Here is a 26922-nt window from a genome sequence, read left to right as displayed (position 1 = left end):
CTGGAAAGAATTCGCAAAATAAAAGTACGACTTGTAAAACAAGCAATAGAGAAAATAGTTTATAGATAAGTTATAATTTTTAATCTTGAGACATAAGTGTTTCAAACTTAAGTAGTTTTTGCAAAAGCCAACCTCTTCTTCATTTTTTTCCCAAATTTATAACACGAAATTATTCTGCATGTATTGCTAACTTTCTAACAGGGCTCATTGCCATTTTGCTTGTGCAGTTAGGAGGCAGTTTGTTATCATGCTTCAAAGGCGGTTTCTTGAGCCATGGTCCAAGCACATCTGTTAAATCCATAAGCTTGCTTTGTGAAAAATCCTCCTATGAGAAACATCCTTCGTCGAAACTCAACTTAAAAAAGAATTTTCATGACAGTCTTTATTATCTCAGCAGAGAGAACAATACGACTATAAAATTTTTCGGTATCAGTAGTCAAGTGATAATACGTATAGATAAGCATACACGTGATGTTTGCTTTACATCCGCCTTAGAGGTGCAGATGCAGCAATAAATGAACTCGAACATTTCGTTTGTCACTGGAAAGAGTGGTCAAAACAAAAGTACTACTTGAAAAACAAGCAATAGAGAAAATTGTTTACAAGTTAAATCTTTTGATCTTGACAGACATAAGTGTTTAAAACCTCAGTAATTTTTTTGCAAAGACGCTCTTCAATTTTTTTCCACATTTATCACACGAAATTTTTCTACATGTATTGCTACCTTTCTAACAGGACTCATTGCTGTTTTGCTTGTGCAGTGTTCAGTTAGGAGGCGGTTTAATATCATGCTTCAAAGGCGGTTTCTTGAGACATGGTCCACTCACATCTGTTTAATCCATATGCTTGCTTTGTGATAAACGCTCTTATGAGAAATCCTGCGACATGGCATCGTTCGAAGGAACTGCAGTTATGGAAATTTTCATGACAGTCTTTATTATCTCAGCAGGGAGAGCAATGCGACTATAAATATTTGCGGAACCAATAGTCACGTGATAGTTCGTATCAATGAGCATACAGTGATGTTCGCTTGACATCCGTCTTAGAGGTGCAGATGCAACAATAAATGAACTCGAAAAAAACATTTGTCACTGGAAAGAGTTCTCAAAATAAAAGTACGACTTGTAAAGGAAACAATTTAGAAAGTAGTTTATAGATAAGTTAAATCTTTTAATCTTGTGACACAAGTGTTTAAAACTTCAGTAGTTTTTTGCAAAATGCAACCTCTCCTTCATTTATTCTCCAAATTTATAACACGAAATTATTCTGCATGTATTGCTAACTTTCTAACAGGGCTCATTGCCATTTTGCTTGTGCAGTTAGGAGGCAGTTTGTTATCATGCTTCAAAGGCGGTTTCTTGAGCCATGGTCCAAGCACATCTGTTAAATCAATAAGCTTGCTTTGTGAAAAATCCTCCTATGAGAAACATCCTTCGTCGAAACTCAACTTAAAATATAATTTTCATGACAGTCTTTAATATCTCAGCAGAGAGAACAATACGACTATAAAATTTTGCGAAATCAGTAGTCAAGTGATAATCCGTATCAATAAGCATACACGTGACGTTTGCTTTAAATCCGCCTTAGAAGTGCAGATGCAGCAATAAATGAACTCGAACAACTCGTTTGTCACTGGAAAGAGTTATCAAAACAAAAGTACTACTTGAAAAACAAACAATAGAGAATATTGTTTACAAGTTAAATCTTTTGATCTTGACAGAAATAAGTGTTTAAAACCTCAGTAATTTTTTTTGCAAAGACGCTCTTCCATTTTTTTTCACCTTTATCACACGAAATTTTTCTACATGTATTGCTACCTTTCTAACAGGACTCATTGCCGTTTTGCTTGTGCAGTGTTCAGTTAGGAGGCGGTTTGTTATCATGCTTCAAAGGCGGTTTCTTGAGCCATGGTCCAGTCACATCTGTTTAATCCATATGCGTGCTTTGTGAAAAATCCTCGTTTAAGAAATCCTGCGACATAGCATCCTTCGACGGAATTCCAATTAAGGAAACTTTCATGGCAGTCTTAATTATATCAGCAGGGAGAACAATGCGACTTTAAAATTTTGCAAAGCCAGTGGTCACGTTACAATTTGTATCAATGAGATTACACGTGATATTTGCTTGACTTCTGTCTTAGAAGTGCTGATGCAGCAATAAATGAAGTCGAAAAAAAAACCATTTTGTCACTGGAAAGAATTCGCAAAATAAAAGTACGACTTGTAAAACAAGCAATAGAGATAATAGTTTATAGATAAGTTATAATTTTTAATCTTGAGACATAAGTGTTTCAAACTTAAGTAGTTTTTGCAAAAGCCAACCTCTTCTTCATTTTTTCCCAAACTTTTAACACGAAATTATTCTGCATGTATTGCTAACTTTCTAACAGGGCTCATTGCCATTTTGCTTGTGCAGTTAGGAGGCAGTTTGTTATCATGCTTCAAAGGCGGTTTCTTGAGCCATGGTCCAAGCACATCTGTTAAATCAATAAGCTTGCTTTGTGAAAAATCCTCCTATGAGAAACATCCTTCGTCGAAACTCAACTTAAAATATAATTTTCATGACAGTCTTTAATATCTCAGCAGAGAGAACAATACGACTATAAAATTTTGCGAAAGCAGTAGTCAAGTGATAATCCGTATCAATGAGCATACACGTGATGTTTGCTTTAAATCCGCCTTAGAAGTGCAGATGCAGCAATAAATGAACTCGAACAACTCGTTTGTCACTGGAAAGAGTTATCAAAACAAAAGTACTACTTGAAAAACAAACAATAGAGAAAATTGTTTACAAGTTAAATCTTTTGATCTTGACAGACATAAGTGTTTAAAACCTCAGTAATTTTTTTGCAAAGACGCTCTTCCATTTTTTTCCACCTTTATCACACGAAATTTTTCTACATGTATTGCTACCTTTCTAACAGGACTCATTGCCGTTTTGCTTGTGCAGTGTTCAGTTAGGAGGCGGTTTGTTATCATGCTTCAAAGGCGGTTTCTTGAGCCATGGTCCAGTCACATCTGTTTAATCCATATGCGTGCTTTGTGAAAAATCCTCGTTTAAGAAATCCTGCGACATAGCATCCTTCGACGGAATTCCAATTAAGGAAACTTTCATGGCAGTCTTAATTATATCAGCAGGGAGAACAATGCGACTTTAAAATTTTGCAAAGCCAGTCGTCACGTGACAATTTGTATCAATGAGCTTACACGTGATATTTGCTTGACTTCTGTCTTAGAAGTGCTGATGCAGCAATAAATGAAGTCGAAAAAAACCATTTTGTCACTGGAAAGAATTCGCAAAATAAAAGTACGACTTGTAAAACAAGCAATAGAGAAAATAGTTTATAGATAAGTTATAATTTTTAATCTTGAGACATAAGTGTTTCAAACTTAAGTAGTTTTTGCAAAAGCCAAGCTCTTCTTCATTTATTTCCCAAATTTATAACACGAAATTATTCTGTATGTATTGCTAACTTTCCAACAGGGCTCATTGCCATTTTGCTTGTGCAGTTAGGAGGCAGTTTGTTATCATGCTTCAAAGGCGGTTTCTTGAGCCATGGTCCAAGCACATCTGTTAAATCAATAAGCTTGCTTTGTGAAAAATCCTCCTATGAGAAACATCCTTCGTCGAAACTCAACTTAAAATATAATTTTTATGACAGTCTTTATTATCTCAGCAGAGAGAACAATACGACTATAAAATTTTGCGAAATCAGTAGTCAAGTGATAATCCGTATCAATAAGCATACACGTGATGTTTGCTTTGAATCCGCCTTAGAAGTGCAGATGCAGCAATAAATGAACTCGAACAACTCGTTTGTCACTGGAAAGAGTTATCAAAACAAAAGTACTACTTGAAAAACAAACAATAGAGAAAATTTTTTTCAAGTTAAATCTTTTGATCTTGACAGACATAAGTGTTTAAAACCTCAGTATTTTTTTTGCAAAGACGCTCTTCCATTTTTTTCCACATTTATCACACGAAATTTTTCTACATGTATTGCTACCTTTCTAACAGGACTCATTGCCGTTTTGCTTGTGCAGTGTTCAGTTAGGAGGCGGTTTGTTATCATGCTTCAAAGGCGGTTTCTTGAGCCATGGTCCAAGCACATCTGTTAAATCAATAAGCTTGCTTTGTGAAAAATCCTCCTATGAGAAACATCCTTCGTCGAAACTCAACTTAAAATATAATTTTCATGACAGTCTTTAATATCTCAGCAGAGAGAACAATACGACTATAAAATTTTGCGAAATCAGTAGTCAAGTGATAATCCGTATCAATGAGCATACACGTGATGTTTGCTTCAAATCCGCCTTAGAAGTGCAGATGCAGCAATAAATGAACTTGAACAACTCGTTTGTCACTGCAAAGAGGTATCAAAACAAAAGTACTACTTGAAAAACAAACAATAGAGAAAATTGTTTACAAGTTAAATCTTTTGATCTTGACAGACATAAGTGTTTAAAACCTCAGTAATTTTTTTGCAAAGACGCTCTTCCATTTTTTTCCACCTTTATCACACGAAATTTTTCTACATGTATTGCTACCTTTCTAACAGGACTCATTGCCGTTTTGCTTGTGCAGTGTTCAGTTAGGAGGCGGTTTGTTATCATGCTTCAAAAGCGGTTTCTTGAGCCATTGTCCAGTCACATCTGTTTAATCCATATGCGTGCTTTGTGAAAAATCCTCGTTTAAGAAATCCTGCGACATAGCATCCTTCGACGGAATTCCAATTAAGGAAACTTTTATGGCAGTCTTAATTATATCAGCAGGGAGAACAATGCGACTTTAAAATTTTGCAAAGCCAGTGGTCACGTGACAATTTGTATCAATGAGCTTACACGTGATATTTGCTTGACTTCTGTCTTAGAAGTGCTGATGCAGCAATAAATGAAGTCGAAAACAACCATTTTGTCACTGGAAAGAATTCGCAAAATAAAAGTACGACTTGTAAAACAAGCAATAGAGAAAATAGTTTATAGATAAGTTATAATTTTTAATCTTGGGACATAAGTGTTTCAAACTTAAGTAGTTTTTGCAAAAGCCAAGCTCTTCTTCATTTATTTCCCAAATTTATAACACGAAATTATTCTGTATGTATTGCTAACTTTCTGACAGGGCTCATTGCCATTTTGCTTGTGCAGTTAGGAGACAGTTTGTTATCATGCTTCAAAGGCGGTTTCTTGAGCCATGGTCCAAGCACATCTGTTAAATCAATAAGCTTGCTTTGTGAAGAATCCTCCTATGAGAAGCATCCTTCGTCGAAACTCAACTTAAAATATAATTTTCATGACAGTCTTTATTATCTCAGCAGAGAGAACAATACGACTATAAAATTTTGCGAAATCAGTAGTCAAGTGATAATCCGTATCAATAAGCATACACGTGATGTTTGCTTTGAATCCGCCTTAGAAGTGCAGATGCAGCAATAAATGAACTCGAACAACTCGTTTGTCACTGGAAAGAGTTATCAAAACAAAAGTACTACTTGAAAAACAAACAATAGAGAAAATTTTTTTCAAGTTAAATCTTTTGATCTTGACAGACATAAGTGTTAAAAACCTCAGTATTTTTTTTGCAAAGACGCTCTTCCATTTTTTTCCACATTTATCACACGAAATTTTTCTACATGTATTGCTGCCTTTCTAACAGGACTCATTGCCGTTTTGCTTGTGCAGTGTTCAGTTAGGAGGCGGTTTGTTATCATGCTTCAAAGGCGGTTTCTTGAGCCATGGTCCAGTCACATCTGTTTAATCCATATGCGTGCTTTGTGAAAAATCCTCGTATAAGATATCCTGCGACATAGCATCCTTCGACGAAATTCCAATTAAGGAAACTTTCGTGGCAGTCTTAATTATATCAGCAGGGAGAACAATGCGACTTTAAAATTTTGCAAAGCCATTGGTCACGTGACAATTTGTATCAATGAGCTTACACGTGACATTTGCTTGACTTCTGTCTTAGAAGTGCTGATGCAGCAATAAATGAAGTCGAAAAAAACATTTTGTCACTGGAAAGAATTCGCAAAATAAAAGTACGACTTGTAAAACAAGCAATAGAGAAAATAGTTTATAGATAAGTTATAATTTTTAATCTTGAGACATAAGTGTTTCAAACATAAGTAGTTTTTGCAAAAGCCAACCTCTTCTTCATTTATTTCCCAAATTTATAACACGAAATTATTCTGCATGTATTGCTAACTTTCTAACAGGGCTCATTGCCATTTTGCTTGTGCAGTTAGGAGGCAGTTTGTTATCATGCTTCAAAGGTGGTTTCTTGAGCCATGGTCCAGCCACATCTGTTTAATCCATATGCGTGCTTTGTGAAAAATCCTCGTATAAGAAATCCTGCGACATAGCATCCTTCGACGGAATTCCAATTAAGGAAACTTTCATGGCAGTCTTAATTATATCAGCAGGGAGAACAATAAGACTTTAAAATTTTGCAAAGCCAGTGGTCACGTGACAATTTGTATCAATGAGCTTACACGTGATATTTGCTTGACTTCTGTCTTAGAAGTGCTGATGCAGCAATAAATGAAGTCGAAAAAAACCATTTTGTCACTGGAAAGAATTCGCAAAATAAAAGTACGACTTGTAAAACAAGCAATAGAGAAAATAGTTTATAGATAAGTTATAATTTTTAATCTTGAGACATAAGTGTTTCAAACATAAGTAGTTTTTGCAAAAGCCAACCTCTTCTTCATTTATTTCCCAAATTTATAACACGAAATTATTCTGCATGTATTGCTAACTTTCTAACAGGGCTCATTGCCATTTTGCTTGTGCAGTTAGGAGGCAGTTTGTTATCATGCTTCAAAGGTGGTTTCTTGAGCCATGGTCCAGCCACATCTGTTTAATCCATATGCGTGCTTTGTGAAAAATCCTCGTATAAGAAATCCTGCGACATAGCATCCTTCGACGGAACTCCAATTAAGGAAACTTTCATGGCAGTCTTAATTATATCAGCAGGGAGAACAATGCGACTTTAAAATTTTGCAAAGCCAGTGGTCACGTGACAATTTGTATCAATGAGCTTACACGTGATATTTGCTTGACTTCTGTCTTAGAAGTGCTGATGCAGCAATAAATGAAGTCGAAAAAAACCATTTTGTCACTGGAAAGAATTCGCAAAATAAAAGTACGACTTGTAAAACAAGCAATAGAAAAAATAGTTTATAGATAAGTTATAATTTTTAATCTTGAGACATAAGTGTTTCAAACTTAAGTAGTTTTTGCAAAAGCCAACCTCTTCTTCATTTATTTCCCAAATTTATAACACGAATTTATTCTGCATGTATTGCGAACTTTCTAACAGGGCTCATTGCCATTTTGCTTGTGCAGTTAGGAGGCAGTTTGTTATCATGCTTCAAAGGTGGTTTCTTGAGCCATGGTCCAGCCACATCTGTTTAATCCATATGCGTGCTTTGTGAAAAATCCTCGTATAAGAAATCCTGCGACATAGCATCCTTCGACGGAATTCCAATTAAGGAAACTTTCATGGCAGTCTTAATTATATCAGCAGGGAGAACAATGCGACTTTAAAATTTTGCAAAGCCAGTGGTCACGTGACAATTTGTATCAATGAGCTTACACGTGATATTTGCTTGACTTCTGTCTTAGAAGTGCTGATGCAGCAATAAATGAAGTCGAAAAAAACCATTTTGTCACTGGAAAGAATTCGCAAAATAAAAGTACGACTTGTAAAACAAGCAATAGAGAAAATAGTTTATAGATAAGTTATAATTTTTAATCTTGAGACATAAGTGTTTCAAACTTAAGTAGTTTTTGCAAAAGCCAACCTCTTCTTCATTTATTTCCCAAATTTATAACACGAAATTATTCTGTATGTATTGCTAACTTTCTGACAGGGCTCATTGCCATTTTGCTTGTGCAGTTAGGAGGCAGTTTGTTATCATGCTTCAAAGGCGGTTTCTTGAGCCATGGTCCAAGCACATCTGTTAAATCAATAAGCTTGCTTTGTGAAAAATCCTCCTATGAGAAACATCCTTCGTCGAAACTTAACTTAAAATATAATTTCCATGACAGTCTTTATTATCTCAGCAGCGAGAAAAATACGACTATAAAATTTTGCGAAATCAGTAGTCAAGTGATAATCCGTATCAATAAGCATACACGTGATGTTTGCTTCAAATCCGCCTTAGAAGTGCAGATGCAGCAATAAATGAACTCGAACAACTCGTTTGTCACTGGAAAGAGTCATCAAAACAAAAGTACTACTTGAAAAACAAACAATAGAGAAAATTGTTTACAAGTTAAATCTTTTGATCTTGACAGACATGAGTGTTTAAAACCTCAGTAATTTTTTTGCAAAGACGCTCTTCCATTTTTTCCCACATTTATCACACGAAATTTTTCTACATGTTTTGCTACCTTTCTAACAGGACTCATTGCCGTTTTGCTTGTGCAGTGTTCAGTTAGGAGGCGGTTTGTTATCATGCTTCAAAGGCGGTTTCTTGAGCCATGGTCCAGCCACATCTGTTTAATCCATATGCGTGCTTTGTGAAAAATCCTCGTATAAGAAATCCTGCGACATAGCATCCTTCGACGGAATTCCAATTAAGGAAACTTTCATGGCAGTCTTAATTATATCAGCAGGGAGAACAATGCGACTTTAAAATTTTGCAAAGCCAGTGGTCACGTGACAATTTGTATCAATGAGCTTACACGTGATATTTGCTTGACTTCTGTCTTAGAAGTGCTGATGCAGCAATAAATGAAGTCGAAAAAAACCATTTTGTCACTGGAAAGAATTCGCAAAATAAAAGTACGACTTGTAAAACAAGCAATAGAGAAAATAGTTTATAGATAAGTTATAATTTTTAATCTTGAGACATAAGTGTTTCAAACTTAAGTAGTTTTTGCAAAAGCCAACCTCTTCTTCATTTATTTCCCAAATTTATAACACGAAATTATTCTGTATGTATTGCTAACTTTCTGACAGGGCTCATTGCCATTTTGCTTGTGCAGTTAGGAGGCAGTTTGTTATCATGCTTCAAAGGCGGTTTCTTGAGCCATGGTCCAAGCACATCTGTTAAATCAATAAGCTTGCTTTGTGAAAAATCCTCCTATGAGAAACATCCTTCGTCGAAACTTAACTTAAAATATAATTTCCATGACAGTCTTTATTATCTCAGCAGCGAGAAAAATACGACTATAAAATTTTGCGAAATCAGTAGTCAAGTGATAATCCGTATCAATAAGCATACACGTGATGTTTGCTTCAAATCCGCCTTAGAAGTGCAGATGCAGCAATAAATGAACTCGAACAACTCGTTTGTCACTGGAAAGAGTCATCAAAACAAAAGTACTACTTGAAAAACAAACAATAGAGAAAATTGTTTACAAGTTAAATCTTTTGATCTTGACAGACATGAGTGTTTAAAACCTCAGTAATTTTTTTGCAAAGACGCTCTTCCATTTTTTCCCACATTTATCACACGAAATTTTTCTACATGTTTTGCTACCTTTCTAACAGGACTCATTGCCGTTTTGCTTGTGCAGTGTTCAGTTAGGAGGCGGTTTGTTATCATGCTTCAAAGGCGGTTTCTTGAGCCATGATCCAGTCACATCTGTTTAATCCATATGCGTACTTTGTGAAAAATCCTCGTATAAGAAATCCTGCGACATAGCATCCTTCGACAGAATTCCAATTAAGGAAACTTTCATGGCAGTCTTAATTATATCAGCAGGGAGAACAATGCGACTTCAAAATGTTGCAAAGCCAGTGGTCACGTGACAATTTGTATCAATGAGCTTACACGTGATATTTGCTTGACTTCTGTCTTAGAAGTGCTGATGCAGCAATAAATGAAGTCGAAAAAAACCATTTTGTCACAGGAAAGAATTCGCAAAATAAAAGTACGACTTGTAAAACAAGCAATAGAGAAAATAGTTTATAGATAAGTTATAATTTTTAATCTTGAGACATAAGTGTTTCAAACTTAAGTAGTTTTTGCAAAAGCCAACCTCTTCTTCATTTATTTCCCAAATTTATAACACGAAATTATTCTGCATGTATTGCTAACTTTCTAACAGGGCTCATTGCCATTTTGCTTGTGCAGTTAGGAGGCAGTTTGTTATCATGCTTCAAAGGCGGTTTCTTGAGCCATGGTCCAAGCACATCTGTTAAATCAATAAGCTTGCTTTGTGAAAAATCCTCCTATGAGAAACATCCTTCGTCGAAACTCAACTTAAAATATAATTTTCATGACAGTCTTTATTATCTCAGCAGAGAGAACAATACGACTATAAAATTTTGCAAAACCAGTAGTCAAGTGATAATCCGTATCAATAAGCATACACGTGATGTTTGCTTTAAATCCGCCTTAGAAGTGCAGATGCAGCAATAAATGAACTCGAACAACTCGTTTGTCACTGGAAAGAGTCATCAAAACAAAAGTACTACTTGAAAAACAAACAATAGAGAAAATTGTTTACAAGTTAAATCTTTTGATCTTGACAGACATGAGTGTTTAAAACCTCAGTAATTTTTTTGCAAAGACGCTCTTCCATTTTTTCCCACATTTATCACACGAAATTTTTCTACATGTTTTGCTACCTTTCTAACAGGACTCATTGCCGTTTTGCTTGTGCAGTGTTCAGTTAGGAGGCGGTTTGTTATCATGCTTCAAAGGCGGTTTCTTGAGCCATGGTCCAGTCACATCTGTTTAATCCATATGCGTACTTTGTGAAAAATCCTCGTATAAGAAATCCTGCGACATAGCATCCTTCGACAGAATTCCAATTAAGGAAACTTTCATGGCAGTCTTAATTATATCAGCAGGGAGAACAATGCTACTTCAAAATGTTGCAAAGCCAGTGGTCACGTGACAATTTGTATCAATGAGCTTACACGTGATATTTGCTTGACTTCTGTCTTAGAAGTGCTGATGCAGCAATAAATGAAGTCGAAAAAAACCATTTTGTCACAGGAAAGAATTCGCAAAATAAAAGTACGACTTGTAAAACAAGCAATAGAGAAAATAGTTTATAGATAAGTTATAATTTTTAATCTTGAGACATAAGTGTTTCAAACTTAAGTAGTTTTTGCAAAAGCCAACCTCTTCTTCATTTATTTCCCAAATTTATAACACGAAATTATTCTGCATGTATTGCTAACTTTCTAACAGGGCTCATTGCCATTTTGCTTGTGCAGTTAGGAGGCAGTTTGTTATCATGCTTCAAAGGCGGTTTCTTGAGCCATGGTCCAAGCACATCTGTTAAATCAATAAGCTTGCTTTGTGAAAAATCCTCCTATGAGAAACATCCTTCGTCGAAACTCAACTTAAAATATAATTTTCATGACAGTCTTTATTATCTCAGCAGAGAGAACAATACGACTATAAAATTTTGCAAAACCAGTAGTCAAGTGATAATCCGTATCAATAAGCATACACGTGATGTTTGCTTTAAATCCGCCTTAGAGGTGCAGATGCAGAAATAAATGAACTCGAACAACTCGTTTGTCACTGGAAAGAGTTATCAAAACAAAAGTACTACTTGAAAAACAAACAATAGAGAAAATTGTTTACAAGTTAAATCTTTTGATCTTGACAGACATAAGTGTTTAAAACCTCAGTAATTTTTTTGCAAGGACGCTCTTCCTTTTTTTCCACATTTATCACACGAATTTTTTCTACATGTATTGCTACCTTTCTAACAGGACTCATTGCCGTTTTGCTTGTGCAGTGTTCAGTTAGGAGGAGGCTTGTTATCATGCTTCAAAGGCGGTTTCTTGAGCCATGGTCCAGTCACATCTGTTTAATCCATATGCGTACTTTGTGAAAAATCCTCGTATAAGAAATCCTGCGACATAGCATCCTTCGACGGAAATCCAATTAAGGAAACTTTCATGGCAGTCTTAATTATATCAGCAGGGAGAACAATGCGACTTTAAAATTTTGCAAAGCCAGTGGTCACGTGACAATTTGTATCAATGAGCTTACACGTGATATTTGCTTGACTTCTGTCTTAGAAGTGCTGATGCAGCAATAAATGAAGTCGAAAAAAACCATTTTGTCACTGGAAAGATTTCGCAAAATAAAAGTACGACTTGTAGAACAAGCAATAGAGAAAATAGTTTATAGATAAGTTATAATTTTTTATCTTGAGACATAGTGTCTCAAACTTAAGTAGTTTTTGCAAAAGCCAACCTCTTCTTCATTTATTTCCCAAATTTATAACACGAAATTATTCTGTATGTATTGCTAACTTTCTAACAGGGCTCATTGCCATTTTGCTTGTGCAGTTAGGAGGCAGTTTGTTATCATGCTTCAAAGGCGGTTTCTTGAGCCATGGTCCAAGCACATCTGTTAAATCAATAAGCTTGCTTTGTGAAAAATCCTATGAGAAACATCCTTCGTCGAAACTCAACTTAAAATATAATTTTCATGACAGTCTTTATTATCTCAACAGAGAGAACAATACGACTATAAAATTTTTCGATATCAGTAGTCAAGTGATAATCCGTATCAATAAGCATACACGTGATGTTTGCTTGACATCCGCCTTAGAGGTGCAGATGCAGCAATAAATGAACTCGAACAACTCGTTTGTCACTGGAAAAAGTTATCAAAACAAAAGTACTACTTGAAAAACAAACAATAGAGAAAATTGTTTACAAGTTAAATCTTTTGATCTTGACAGACATAAGTGTTTAAAACCTCAGTAATTTTTTTGCAAAGACGCTCTTCTTCATCCTTTTGCAAATTTATCACACGAAATTTTTCTACATGTATTGCTACCTTTCTAACAGGGCTCATTGCCGTTTTGCTTGTGCTGTGTTCAGTTAGGAGACGGTTTGTTATCATTCTTCAATGGCGGTTTCTTGAGCCATGGTCGAAGCACATCTGTTAATTCCATAAGCTTGCTTTGTGGAAAATGCTCTTCTGAGAATTCCTACGACATAGCATCCTCTGACGGAACTGCAGTTAAGGAAATTTTCATGACAGTCATTATTATCTCAGCAGGGAGAACAATACGACTATAAAGTTTTGCAAAACCAGTAGTCACGTGATAATTAGTATCAATGAGCATACACGTGATATTTGCTTGACCTCCGTCTTAGAAGTGCTGATGCAGCAATAAATGAACTCGAAAAAAACCATTTTGTCACTGGCAAGAATTCGCAAAATAAAAGTACGACTTGTAAAACAAGCAATAGAGAAAATAGTTTATAGATAAGTTAGAATTTTTAATCTTGAGACATAAGTGTTTCAAACTTAAGTTGTTTTTTGCAAAAGCCAACCTCTTCTTCATTTATTACCCAAATTTATAACACGAAATTATTCTACATGTATTGCTAACTTTCTAACAGGGCTCATTGCCATTTTGCTTGTGCAGTTAATGGGCAGTTTTTTATCATGCTTCAAAGGCGGTTTCTTGAGCCATGGTCCAAGCACATCTGTTAAACCCATAAGCTTGCTTTGTGAAAAATCCTCCTATGAGAAACATCCTTCGTCGAAACTCAACTTAAAAAATAATTTTCATGACAGTCTTTATTATCTCAGCAGAGAGAACAATACGACTATAAAATTTTGCGAAATCAGTAGTCAAGTGATAATCCGTATCAATAATCATACACGTGATGTTTGCTTGACATCCGCCTTAGAAGTGCAGATGCAGCAATAAATGAACTCGAACAACTCGTTTGTCACTGGAAAGAGTTATCAAAACAAAAGTACTACTTGAAAAACAAACAATAGAGAAAATTGTTTACAAGTTAAATCTTTTGATCTTGACAGACATAAGTGTTTAAAACCTCAGTAATTTTTTTTGCAAAGACGCTCTTCATTATTTTCCAAATTTATCACACGAAATTTTTCTACATGTATTGCTACCTTTCTAACAGGGCTCATTGCCGTTTTGCTTGTGCAGTGTTCAGTTAGGAGGCGGTTCGTTATCATGCTTCAAAGGCGGTTTCTTGAGCCATGGTCCAAGCACATCTGTTAAATCGATAAGCTTGCTTTGTGACAAAAGCTCTTCTGAGAAGTCCTACGACATAGCATCCTCTGACGGAACTGCAGTTAAGGAAATTTTCATGACAGTCTTTATTATCTCAGCAGGGAGAACAATACGACTATAAGGTTCTGCAAAACCAGTAGTCACGTGATAATTAGTATCAATTAGCATACACGTGATATTTGCTTGACCTCAGTCTTAGAAGTGCTGATGCAGCAATAAATGAACTCGAAAAAAACCATTTTGTCACTGGAAAGAATTCGCAAAATAAAAGTACGACTTGTAGGCAAGCAATAGAGAAAATAGTTTATAGATAAGTTTTATTTTTAATCTTGAGACATAAGTGTTTCAAACTTAAATAGTTTTTTCCAAAAGCCAACCTGTTCTTCATTTATTTCCCAAATTTATAACACGAAATTATTCTACATGTATTGCTAACTTTCTAACAGGGCTCATTGCCATTTTGCTTGTGCAGTTAGGAAGCAGTTTGTTATCATGCTTCAAAGGCGGTTTCATGAGCCATGGTCCAAGCACATCTGTTAAATCCATAAGCTTGCTTTGTGAAAAATCCTATGAGAAACATCCTTCGTCGAAACTCAACTTAAAAAATAATTTTCATGACAGTCTTTATTATCTCAGCAGAGAGAACAATACGACTATAAAATTTTGCGAAATCAGTAGTCAAGTGATTATCCGTATCAATTAGCATACACGTGATGTTTGCTTGACATCCGCCTTAGAAGTGCAGATGCAGCAATAAATGAACTCGAACAATTCGTTTGTCACTGGAAAGAGTTATCAAAACAAAAATACTACTTGAAAAACAAACAATAGAGAAAATTGTTTACAAGTTAAATCTTTCGATCTTGACAGACATAAGTGTTTAAAACCTCAGTAATTTTTTTTGCAAAGACGCTCTTATTCATTTTCCAAATTTATCACACGAAATTTTTCTACATGTATTGCTACCTTTCTAACAGGGCTCATTGACGTTTTGCTTGTGCAGTGTTCAGTTAGGAGGTGGTTTGTTATCATGCTTCAAAGGCAGTTTCTTGAGCCATGGTCCAAGCACATCTGTTAAATTCATAAGCTTGCTTTGTGAAAAATGCTCTTCTGAGAAGTCCTACGACATAGCATCCTCTGACGGAACTGCAATTAAGGAAATTTTCATGACAGTCTTTATTATCTCAGGAGGGAGAACAATACGACTATAAAGTTTTGCAAAACCAGTAGTCACGTGATAATTAGTATCAATGAGCATACACGTGATATTTGCTTGACCTCCGTCTTAGAAGTGCTGATGCAGCAATAAATGAACTCGAAAAAAACCATTTTGTCACTGGAAAGAATTCGCAAAATAAAAGTAGGACTTGTAAAACAAGCAATAGAGAAAATAGTTTATAGATAAGTTATAATTTTTAATCTTGAGACATAAGTGTTTCAAACTTAAGTAGTTTTTGCAAAAGCCAACCTCTTCTTCATTTATTTCCCAAATTTATAACACGAAATTATTCTGCATGTATTGCTAACTTTCTAACAGGGCTCATTGCCATTTTGCTTGTGCAGTTAGGAGGCAGTTTGTTATTATGCTTCAAAGGCGGTTTCTTGAGCCATGGTCCAAGCACATCTGTTAAATCAATAAGCTTGCTTTGTGAAAAATCCTCCTATGAGAAACATCCTTCGTCGAAACTCAACTTAAAAAATAATTTTCATGACAGTCTTTATTATCTCAGCAGAGAGAACAATACGACTATAAAATTTTGCGAAATCAGTAGTCAAGTGATTATCCGTATCAATTAGCATACACGTGATGTTTGCTTGACATCCGCCTTAGAAGTGCAGATGCAGCAATAAATGAACTCGAACAATTCGTTTGTCACTGGAAAGAGTTATCAAAACAAAAATACTACTTGAAAAACAAACAATTGAGAAAATTGTTTACAAGTTAAATCTTTCGATCTTGACAGACATAAGTGTTTAAAACCTCAGTATTTTTTTTGCAAAGACGCTCTTATTCATTTTCCAAATTTATCACACGAAATTTTTCTACATGTATTGCTACCTTTCTAACAGGGCTCATTGACGTTTTGCTTGTGCAGTGTTCAGTTAGGAGGCGGTTTGTTATCATCCTTCAAAGGCGGCTTCTTGAGCCATGGTCCAAGCACATCTGTTAAATCCATAAGCTTGGTTTGTGAAAAAATCTTATGAGAAATCCTACGACATAGCATCCTTCGACGGAATTCCAATTAAGGAGATTTTTATGGCAGTTTTTATTATCTCAGCAGGGAGAACAAAGCGACTATAAAATTTTGCAAAGCCAGTGGTCACGTGATAATTCGTATCAATGAGCATACATGTGATGTTTGCTTGACATCCGTCTTAGAAGTGCTGTTGCAGCAATAAATGAACTCGAAAAATGAATGAACGCGAATAGTCCTTTTATGAGAAATACTGCGAGACACGTCCTTTGTCGAGAGTCAACTTAAACAAACTTTTATGGCAGTCTTTATTATATCAGCAGGGAAAACAATATCACTACAAAATTCTGCGAAAGCAGTGGTCACAACATTTCGTATCAATGAGCTTACATGTGATGTTTACTTGACATCCGTCTTCGAGGTGCTAATGCTGCAATAAATGAACTCAAAAAATTTCATTTGTCTCTGGAAGGAGTTCTCAAAATAAAAGTACTACTTGAAAAACATACAATAGAGAAAGTGGTTTAAATAAGATGAATCTTTTGATCTTGAAAGACCGAAGTGTTTAAAACTTCAGTATTGTTTTGCAAAAGCCCACCTTTTCTTGATTTTTGTTTTCTAATTTATAACACGTAATTATTTTATATATATTGCTAACTGTTCAACAGGATTAATTGCCGTTTTGCTTGTGGAGTTTTCAGTTATGAGGTTATTTGCTTTCAAGCTTCAAAGGCTATTTTTTGAGCCATGGTCCAAGCAAATCTGTTAAATCCATATGCTTGATTTTTGTGAAAAATCCTGCGATGAGAAATAATGCGAGAATCATTCTTCTTCGGAACTCAATTTTAAAAACTTTTATCACAGTTTTTATCTCAATAGGGAGAACAACACGACCATAAAATATTGCAAAACCAGTGGCCGCGTGACAATGCCTACCAATGATCGTCGTGATGTTTGCTGGACATCCGTCTTAGAGGTGCAGATGCAACAATGATCTTGAAAGTTTTTTGTTGCTGGAAAGAGTTCGCAAAATAAAAGTACTATTTGGAAAACGAACAATGTAGAAAATAGTTAATAGACAAGTTAAATCTTCTGGTTTTGACAGACATAAGAGTTTAAGACTTCAGCAGTTTTTTCGCAAAAATCAATCACCTTGTGATTTTCTTTATTTTTTAAATAATTTTTAACACGAAGGATTGCTACTTTTCATGTATTGCTACATGTCTAACAGGGCTAATCGCGGTTTTTTCTTGTGGAATGATTACTTAGGAGCCAGACTGTTGTCATACTTCAAAAGAGATTTCTTGAGCCATGGGCCCAGCACACCTGTTAAATCGATGAGCTTGAATTATGTGAAAAATGCACTGGAGAAATACTGCGAGACACATCCATCGTCTGAACTCAAATTGAGAAAAATTTCTTGATTCTTTAGTTTCTCAGCAGGGAGAACAATACGACTGTAAAATTTTACAAAACCAATAGCCACGTGATAGTTCGAATCAAAAATCGTACACGTGATGTTTGCTGGACATCCGTCTTAGAGGTGCAGATCCAGCAATAATTGAACTTGAAAAAGGTTTTTGTCGCTGGAAAGAGTTCAAAATAAAACATTGTTTGGAAAACGAACAATATAGAAAATGGTTTATAGACTTCAGCGCTTTTTGCGATTTTTCAAAGTTATGATGCTTACTTTTTTTCTTAGTCCAAGAGGCCAATAAGATTGTTGAACTGGGTGCTCGCGTTTACTTCAGCAGCACTATGTTCCTTCAGAAGACCTTAACGCCGACATTTTTAATTTTCTGTTTTTTAGACTAGGAATACAACTTTAACAAAGACGCCGATTTAAAGTAAACAATTTTCCCTAAATCTATTATACAGATAAAAAGTAACTTTTTCAAATTTTTCATTTTTTTTGGTTTGGTAGTAAGTTAGAGGCCAATCAAGCACGCAAACAACCGATTTTTGTTCTAATGTTAAGAATCCTTGCAGATTTCTCAAAACAGCAAATTTGCTAAGTATTATAAAAACATTAAGTATAGTAACACTAAGTTTTGACATTGTGTTTAGATCGCTGGAAGATATCGAGCAACATTTTGACTGGTTTCGGAAGATGCAGGAACTAGGAGATAAGAAGAAATATGCAATCACGCAGTGGCGAAAACACAAAGATCAAGAAAGAGAGGTCGCAATGAAAAATAAAGCTAATGAATTAGGCAAGTTAAATTTAAAAGCCGCCCTCATCTTCTCAGCTGGCTATTATAGCGCTCCTTTTTGTTTACTTCGTCGAATAACAATTGTTTTCAAATGCTCTTGAACAAAGTTGATAGCAATTATTGTAAACGTGTTGGTCTTTTTTTATGCAAATTTTTCGCTTGACCGTTTTTGCGCCTTTCTTCTAGAACAGTCATTGACTTCTCAAGTGACTTTTTCACGCTTTCGTTCTTATTTTTGAGTGATCTTTATTGCTCTCAACCCGAATTAAAGCATGTTGCGAACATAAAGCCGGTTGCAGCATATCAGAAAAAAAGTCCTGTTGAGGGCCCGATTGCGGTGGGTTAATGCGAATTCAGGCGGGGGCAATTCTTCTGACGTTAGTTGTTTTATGTTTGTTTAACCTCATTTTGCAGCTCTCTCGATATTAAGCATAAAATTTTTGACTTCTCTAGGCTGGTTTCCTTCTTCCTTCATTCTTCTCTGAGTACTTTTGAACAGCAATTGTTCATCAAAGCAATCTGAAGTGAACAGAATCCTTGTCTTTGGACTTTTCAAAGCCAATTGTTTTTCGTGATCCTGACCGCTCTCATATCAAATTACAGGCTAATGATCTCCCGTGGTGGCAGTTTATTACTAAGTGAACACGGCGAATAGATTGGTTTCATGCTTGCATTTTAAGACTAATTGTGTTCTATGACCTCAATTAACGTCATCGGAAGAAATATGGCCTACCGGACAAAATAAACCCATGGCGTACCTAAGTTGGCTGCAGTAGAATGGCGCCCACAGTAGTCGTTTGACAGCCACTCGTCCTACGTTATGTTTCATTGCTCTCAGAAGCATGTTTAGAAAATTTTTTATAATCTTGTGGTCTTTATATTATCCCAAATTTTTTTATTGGTGCTGTCTTTTTATAATCCATATATTCTGGATCGTTATGGTGCTCTGTCTGTTTACAATCCATAGGTTCGGGAATTTGTTGGCTTTTTAAGATATGTATTACCCATATCTTCAAAACCGGATTGCCAGTATTTTTTGTTTTTCCCGAACTTTTAAGTAATTTACCTTCATGAGTCGTCAATTGGCTGCAAATGTTTTTTTAAGTTACTCCTTTCAGTTTGTAAAAAATTTCATTCTTAATTTTTTTGTTATTTTGTGGTTTGGTAGAAAGATAGAGGCCAATAGAGCCCGCAAACAACCAATTTTTGTTCTCCTGTTAAGCAGTCTTGCAGAGTTCTCAAAACAGCAAGTTTGTTAAGTATTATAATAACATTAAGTATAGTAACACTAAGTTTTGACATTGTGTTTAGATCGCTGGAAGACATCGAGCAACATTTCGACTGGTTTCGGAAGATGCAGGAACTAGGAGATAAGAAGAAATACGCTATCACTGAGTGGCGAAAACACAAAGATCAAGAAAGAGAGCAGGCAATGAAGTATAAAGATCATGAATTAGGCAAGTAAACGTTTAAAAGCCGCTCTCATCTTCTCAGCTGGCTATTATAGCGCTTCTTTTTGTTTACTTCGTCGAATAACAATTGTTTTCAAATGCTCTTGAGAAACATCCATCGTCTAAACTCAAATTGAGAAAACTTTCTTGATTCTTTAGTTTCTCATCAGGGAGAACAATACGACTGTAAAATTTTACAAAACCAATAGCCACGTGATAATTCGAATCAAAAATCGTACACGTGATGTTTGCTGGACATCCGTCTTAGAGGTGCAGATCCAGCAATAATTGAACTTGAAAAAGGTTTTTGTCGCTGGAAAGAGTTCAAAATAAAACATTGTTTGGAAAACGAACAAAATAGAAAATGGTTTATAGACTTCAGCGCTTTTTGCGATTTTTCAAAGTTATGATGCTTACTTTTTTTCTTAGTCCAAGAGGCCAATAAGATTGTTGAACTGGGTGCTCGCGTTTACTTCAGCAGCACTATGTTCCTTCAGAAGACCTTAACGCCGACATTTTTAATTTTCTGTTTTTTAGACTAGGAATACAACTTTAACAAAGACGCCGATTTAAAGTAAACAATTTTCCCTAAATCTATTATACAGATAAAAAGTAACTTTTTCAAATTTTTCATTTTTTTTGGTTTGGTAGTAAGTTAGAGGCCAATCAAGCACGCAAACAACCGATTTTTGTTCTAATGTTAAGAATCCTTGCAGAGTTCTCAAAACAGCAAGTTTGCTAAGTATTATAATAACATTAAGTATATTAACACTAAGTTTTGACATTGTTTATAGATCGCTCTAAGACATCGAGCAACATTTTGACTCGTTTCGGAAGATGCAGGAACTAGGAGATAAGAAGAAATATGCAATCACGCAGTGGCGAAAACACGAAGATCAAGAAAGAGAGCTCGCAATGAAAAATAAAGCTAGTGACTTAGGCAAGTAAACTTTTAGAAGCCGCCCTCATCTTCTCAGCTGGCTTTTATGGCGCTCCTTTTTGTTTACTTCGTCGAATAACAATTGTTTTCAAATGCTCTTGAACGAAGTTGATAGCAATTATTGTAAACGTGTTGGTCTTTCTTATACAAATTTTTCGCTTGACCGTTTTGCGCCTTTCGTCTAGAACATCCTTTGAATTCTCAAGTGACTTTTTCATGCTTTGGTTCTTCATTTCCGAGTGATCTTTATTGCTCTCACTCCCGAGTAAAGCATGTTGGTAATATAAAACCGGTTGTAGCATAGCAGAAATAAGGGCCCGTTCGGCTGGGTCATTTGAATCCCGGCTGTGGCAGTTCTTCGGACATTAGTTGGTTTATGTTTGTTTAAACTCATTTTGCAGCTTTCTTCATATAAAGCATTAAATTTTTGATTTCTCTAGGCTGGTTTCCTTCTTCCTTCATTCTTCTCTGAGTATTTTTGAACAGCAATTGTTCATCAAAGCAATCTGAAGTGAACAGAATCCTTGTCTTTGGAATTTTCAGAGCCAATTGTTTTTCGTGATCCTGATCGCCTCATATCAAATTAAAGGTTGGTGAACTCCGCTGGTGGCTGTTTACTACTAAATGAACACAGCGAATAGATTGGTTTCATGTTTGCATTTTACGACTTAATTGTGGTCCATGAAGAACTGTAGCCTACCCGACAAAATAAACACGTGGCGTATGTAAGTTGGCTGCAATAGAATGGCGCCCACAGCAGTCGTTTGACAGCCACTCGGCCTACGTTATGTTTCATTGCTCTCAGAAACATATTTTGAAAAATTTTTATAATCCTGTGGTCTTTTTTTATCCCATATTTTTTTATTGGTGCTGTCTTTTTATAATCCATATATTCTTGATCGATTTGGTGCTCTGTCTGTTTACAATCCATAGGTTCGGGAATTTGTTGGCTTTTTAAAATACGTGTTACCCATATCTTCAGAACTGGATTGCCAGTGTTTTTTTATTTTTCTCGCACTTTTAAATATTTTACCTTCATGAGTCGTCAATTGGCTTAAAATATTTTTTTTAAGTTACTCCTTTCAGTTTGTAAAAATATTTCACATTCTTAGTTTTTCGTTATTTTGTGGTTTGGTAGAAAGTTAGAGGCCAATCGAGCCCGCAAACAACCAATTTTTGTTCTAATGTTAAGCAGTCTTGCAGAGTTCTCAAAACAGCAAGTTTGCTAAGTATTATAATAACATTAAGTATATTAACACTAAGTTTTGACATTGTTTATAGATCGCTGGAAGACATCGAGCAACATTTCGACTGGTTTCGGAAGATGCAGGAACTAGGAGATAAGAAGAAATATGCAATCACTCAGTGGCGAAAACACAAAGATCAAGAAAGAGAGCAGGCAATGAAAAATAAAGCTCATGAATTAGGCAAGTAAACTTTTAAAAGCCGCTCTCATCTTGTCAACTGGCTATTGTAGCGGTTCTTTTTGTTTACTTCGTCGAATAACAATTGTTTTCAAATGCTCTTGAACGAAGTTGATAGCAATTATTGTAAACGTGTTGGTCTTTTTTTGCAAATTTTTCGCTTGACCGTTTTTGCGCCTTTCTTCTAGAACAGTCATTGATTTCTCAAGTGACTTTTTCACGCTTTCGTTCTTATTTTTGAGTGATCTTTATTGCTCTCAACCCGAATTAAAGCATGTTGCTAACATAAAGCCGGTTGCAGCATATCAGAAAAAAGTCCTGTTAAGGGCCCGATTGCGGCGGGTTAATGCGAATTCAGGCGGGGGCAATTCTTCTGACATTAGTTGGTTTATGTTTGTTTAACCTCATTTTGCAGCTTTCTCGATATTAAGCATAAATTTTTTGACTTCTCTAGGCTGGTTTTCTTCTTCCTTCATTCTTCTCTGAGTACTTGTGAACAGCAATTGTTCATCAAAGCAATCTGAAGTGAACAGAATCCTTGTCTTTGGAATTTTTTATAGCGGCCCTCATCTTCTCAGCGGGCTATCATAGCGCTCCTCTTTTTATCTTTTTATCTTACTTCGTCGAACAATTTTACTTTGGCTCTGTTTGCCGTTTTCTCGACATGTTCGTGTATTTTCTGGACTTCTCGAGGCTGTTTTCATTCTTCACTCGTTCTTCTCTGATTACTTTTGAACTGCAATTGTTCAGCAAAGCAATCTACAGTGAACAGAATTAGTGTTGAAAAACAAAACCAAAATAGAAACGGTATGAACCAACAGAGCTCATTTTAAGATCCTCGGTTCTTGAACTTTGTAGCTAATATCTAATAGATATTCAATATCTTTGAGGGATTGATAAGTGAGTTCCTGAATTTTTCATTTCTGGTAGTTAATTACTAAATTAAAATTGCAAACAAATGGTTTTCAAGTTGCCATTTTAAGTCTGAAATGTGGTCGCTAATAACCTCAATTAAAATCATCTGAAGAACCATAGCCTAACCAACTCGTCCTGCGTTATGTTTCATTACTCTCAGAAAAGTATTTGACAATTATATTCCTGTGGTCTATATTATCTCGTAATTTTTTTTGGCGCTGTCTTTTGCTAATCCAGCAGCGCAATTTAAAATGATCCACTGGGATGACGTCATTAACCATACTCAAAACGCACGAGTTAAGCATAACTCATTTTGCCTTAGCCATACTCAAAATCAGAAACGTAATTCCCACTCAAATCTAAGTTTCAAATCAAATTTCAGATTCAAAACATTATTCAAATTACAGCAATTCAAGTTCAATTACTCCCTTAGCAGAAAAAATACACGTGGTAACCGGACAAAACCCCAGCAGAAGCACTTACGAAACAGAAATGAAGAAGAGATTCAGAGCCCCAAACAAAGGAAAACCTATGGACAACACAACAAGAAACGACCACAGTCAATCGGAACCCAAACAGATAATGGTGCAGAACGCACAAACTTAGGTAGAGGTAGATCCCCAATAGATGACAACAGACACGGACCTCCATTTCAATTCTCTACAGATGAACCAACATCCTATTATCGGCTGAATCTTCAGCAAGTTTTCGGTGAATCTTTCCTAGTGGAAGCGACTATAAAAGACAAACATCTGCAGAACATCTTCAGACTTCTTGAGAAGCAGCACTGGGAGGAACTGAAGTGTTAGCAAATATTACTACAGGCTAAGGAGAGATCTGGTAATTTCACCATCTGGATGCCTCCTATTTTATGAAAAATTAGTAATACCCTATCAACTTCAGAACACTGTGATGCCATTGATCGAAACCACCCCGGTAAAGTTGGGATGATCCGACTTGCCAATCTAATTTGGTTCACCCACAACCACTGCACTATCAAGCACCAAGCGGAGAACTGTAAACAATGTACAGACGAAGGAAATTTAAAAATCCCTATTACGAATAAAAATCCCGAATAAAAATCCCGAAAATTTAAAATCCCTAATACCACACTCCCAATTGCGCATCCTGCGCCCATTACAAGAACTAAACCGAGAACTGCAAACAGGCTTCGCCGGCCCAATTCCCAACGAACAATCCTAAACTAGATACATACATAATCGTAGCAGTCGAACGATTTTCACGCTATCCCTCCCCAACCGTGCAAACAAATTGCGACACTCCTACCGCCATAAACTTCTGAAAAAGTTACTGCTATTTTCACTCAATACCACCTAGCACACGCTGTGACCAAGCTGTACGGTTATGCCATCTAAATTCACCTTTCACTTTGGGGATAAAACTACTATAATCAACCAAACTCGAAAAAATGTAGCTCTTCAGACAATTAGAAGACAGAACCCAGAGGCACTTTAAGACCAATGTTGTCAATAATACCAGAAGGAACGATTAATTATTCCCTCCATACGGTTATCTTAGATACTCATAGGAAAAATACGGATAGTAATGAGGAAACGCGATATAGCAATCTCAAAAGTAACCCAAACATACAGTAACCCAAACAAATGTAACCCATTAACATACAGTAACCCAGACCTAATAAACCGCCTATACAAAAGTCGATGAAGCGATACTTCTGATAAATTTTGTGGCTTGCAAAACCGTAGGCGAATGCAATCGAAACAAACGAAAATTACAAAAATTTTGTTAGAAGAACAAGCACGCCTCCGCAGTACAGAAGCCCAAGGCTCCGCAAGCTCGCCTAGACCAGCGAACATTTCAGGAACGTCAACTGATCCCACAAGCTGCTCTACACCGGTAGACATCCCAGGGCCGTCAAGAGCCCCACAGCGTATTCTATCTCCACGATCAAACAGGTGACTAAGAAGAAGCGACAAGCAACTCAGCCGAAAAAGGGAATTGCCAAGAAATCGCCAATCAAGAAACAGACAAAGACAACGGCACAAGCAATTGCAAGCAAAAGACCCACAAAGCGAGAATAGCCGCTCTCCAGCAATCCCAAGCCTTCATCGCAAAGTCACGAACAAACGTGGAGATTAGTAAAATCGCCAGCCCACAGACAAAGCATTACAAGGTTAAAGTGACCGCGCCGAATACAAAGGATCACATTATCCTAACATCATTGTCCCCAGCGGACTTCATGAGCTCTCCCATGACATTGTGAAAACCAACACCCACGGCTCGACTCTACCGAACCCCCGTAAGAGGTCAACAGACCCTACCGTCAGAAAACTCCGTGTAGAGACCATGCTGTCACACCTGCCGCTCTCCCCAACACAGACGGAACCCGAAGTGGTCGATCTGGTCGACACCTCCGGCAGCACTTAAGAGACAACCGAGTCGGAAGTTTTGATTGCAACTGCAGCACCCACCCAGTCAGACATTTCGATGATACTTCCATCGTACGAATTTCGGCAATCGTGCATAATCCCATCCTCAGACTCACAGGAGTCCATGAACAGCTTCCACATCGCAACCCACTCCATACTGCACATGCGGGAAAGGAACAATCCCCAACTGGAACCAACGATTGAGCATCAGGCAATGGAAAGGGAACACGAGGAAGCCCCACTGACTCCAGAGTGAAATCACGGTACAAGCCCAGATTTATCCCCAAGTGGGGAATGTGGTGAGGCATTCGGACCTCACAAGCAACCAAGTCTCTACAAGTATTATTATGAACTCCCTTAAAGACTCTTAATATTATATTTATATTAAGCTCATTGTAAATACATATAGCCATAACTTTGCTTGAACCAGCCACTTTAGTTCAATGCTCCGAACGGAACAACAATGAGACACACAATGTTTATAGATTAACGGTAACAAGCGGTCAGAAACTGAATCTTCGCCTTCATCTTTTGATATTTGAACGTCCGCAAAAAGCGCATCATCAACTATTTCTGAGACTTTAGGTAGTTCTCTACCGGATTTTTGAAGCTAGCAGAGAGTCCTTATTTCTCTTGTCTGGTTTCCTTGCGCGCATGTTGATCAAAAATTAATTGCGCGCAAAACAATGTGCGCTTTTGAAAAAATTGGTAGCTTTTTATCAGGTGTACAGGTTATTTTGATTATAGAATATTCAGTGTGGAGGCAGCCTTTTGCAGTGCTTCATAAGAGGTTTTTGTCACGGTACAAGCACACCAATGAAAAAGCACGTACTTTTCTTTGTTAGTCTTCTCTTCCTTTTTACTGAGTGGAGGACCCAAACACGCTACGTAGAAACAAGTGTTATTATAATGAGCCTTTAATTGCATGATTGATTACTATATTGTACAAATAATTTTAAGGGGACATCTCCGCATTTTAGTAGGGTATTCGTCAAGACGTTGATGTCGGAATTGAGTTTTTGCTGCCTTTTTTGGCTTGTGCTTTTTCACAAATTGTTCAATTTTTTTTAAACTTGTTTTGATCTTTGACAAGTTTTTGCGTAAATTATTGAATTTGTCGGCTTTCTGTGCGGCCACGTGAGCTATGCTTTTTCTTTTCAACCAGGCCCATTTGTTTTAACAGAAGTTCGCTTTGCACTTCGTTTATCATTTGCTTAACTTCTTGTCAGAGTTTTTGAGCAAACGTTGTTTTTGACACGAACAAGAATTGTTTTTCTCTTCTGATTTTTTCAAAGATATACTTTATGTCTTTGACCGCTTCGTCCAACAGTGTTTGTGAGTTCAAAATTTTGCAAGTAAAGGCAATTTTTTATCCAAGTAAACACTTG

At 36.3% G+C, this 26922-nt stretch overlaps 1 protein-coding gene across 3 annotated transcripts in view; it reads left to right on the top strand.

Moving 5' to 3' along the window:
* Nucleotides 1–26922, top strand: part of LOC142342909 (coiled-coil domain-containing protein 112-like) — a 116517-nt gene that overhangs the window by 50773 nt on the left and 38822 nt on the right. For 2 of the 3 annotated variants that reach the window (XM_075394576.1, XM_075394578.1), the window contains exon 5: nt 22066–22211. In XM_075394576.1, coding sequence (XP_075250691.1) covers nt 22066–22211 — 146 coding nt within the window. Of the gene's footprint in view, nt 1–18247; nt 18394–22065; nt 22212–26922 lie in introns of all 3 variants that reach the window. The other variant, XM_075394577.1, reaches the window with a different exon arrangement.

This window comes from Convolutriloba macropyga, chromosome 7, assembly GCF_964194025.1.
Source record: "Convolutriloba macropyga chromosome 7, txConMacr16.3, whole genome shotgun sequence".
NCBI classification, from domain to species: Eukaryota; Metazoa; Xenacoelomorpha; order Acoela; family Convolutidae; genus Convolutriloba; species Convolutriloba macropyga.
The sequence above is the reverse complement of the archived record's forward strand: the minus strand, read 5'-3'. Positions and strand labels throughout refer to the sequence as shown.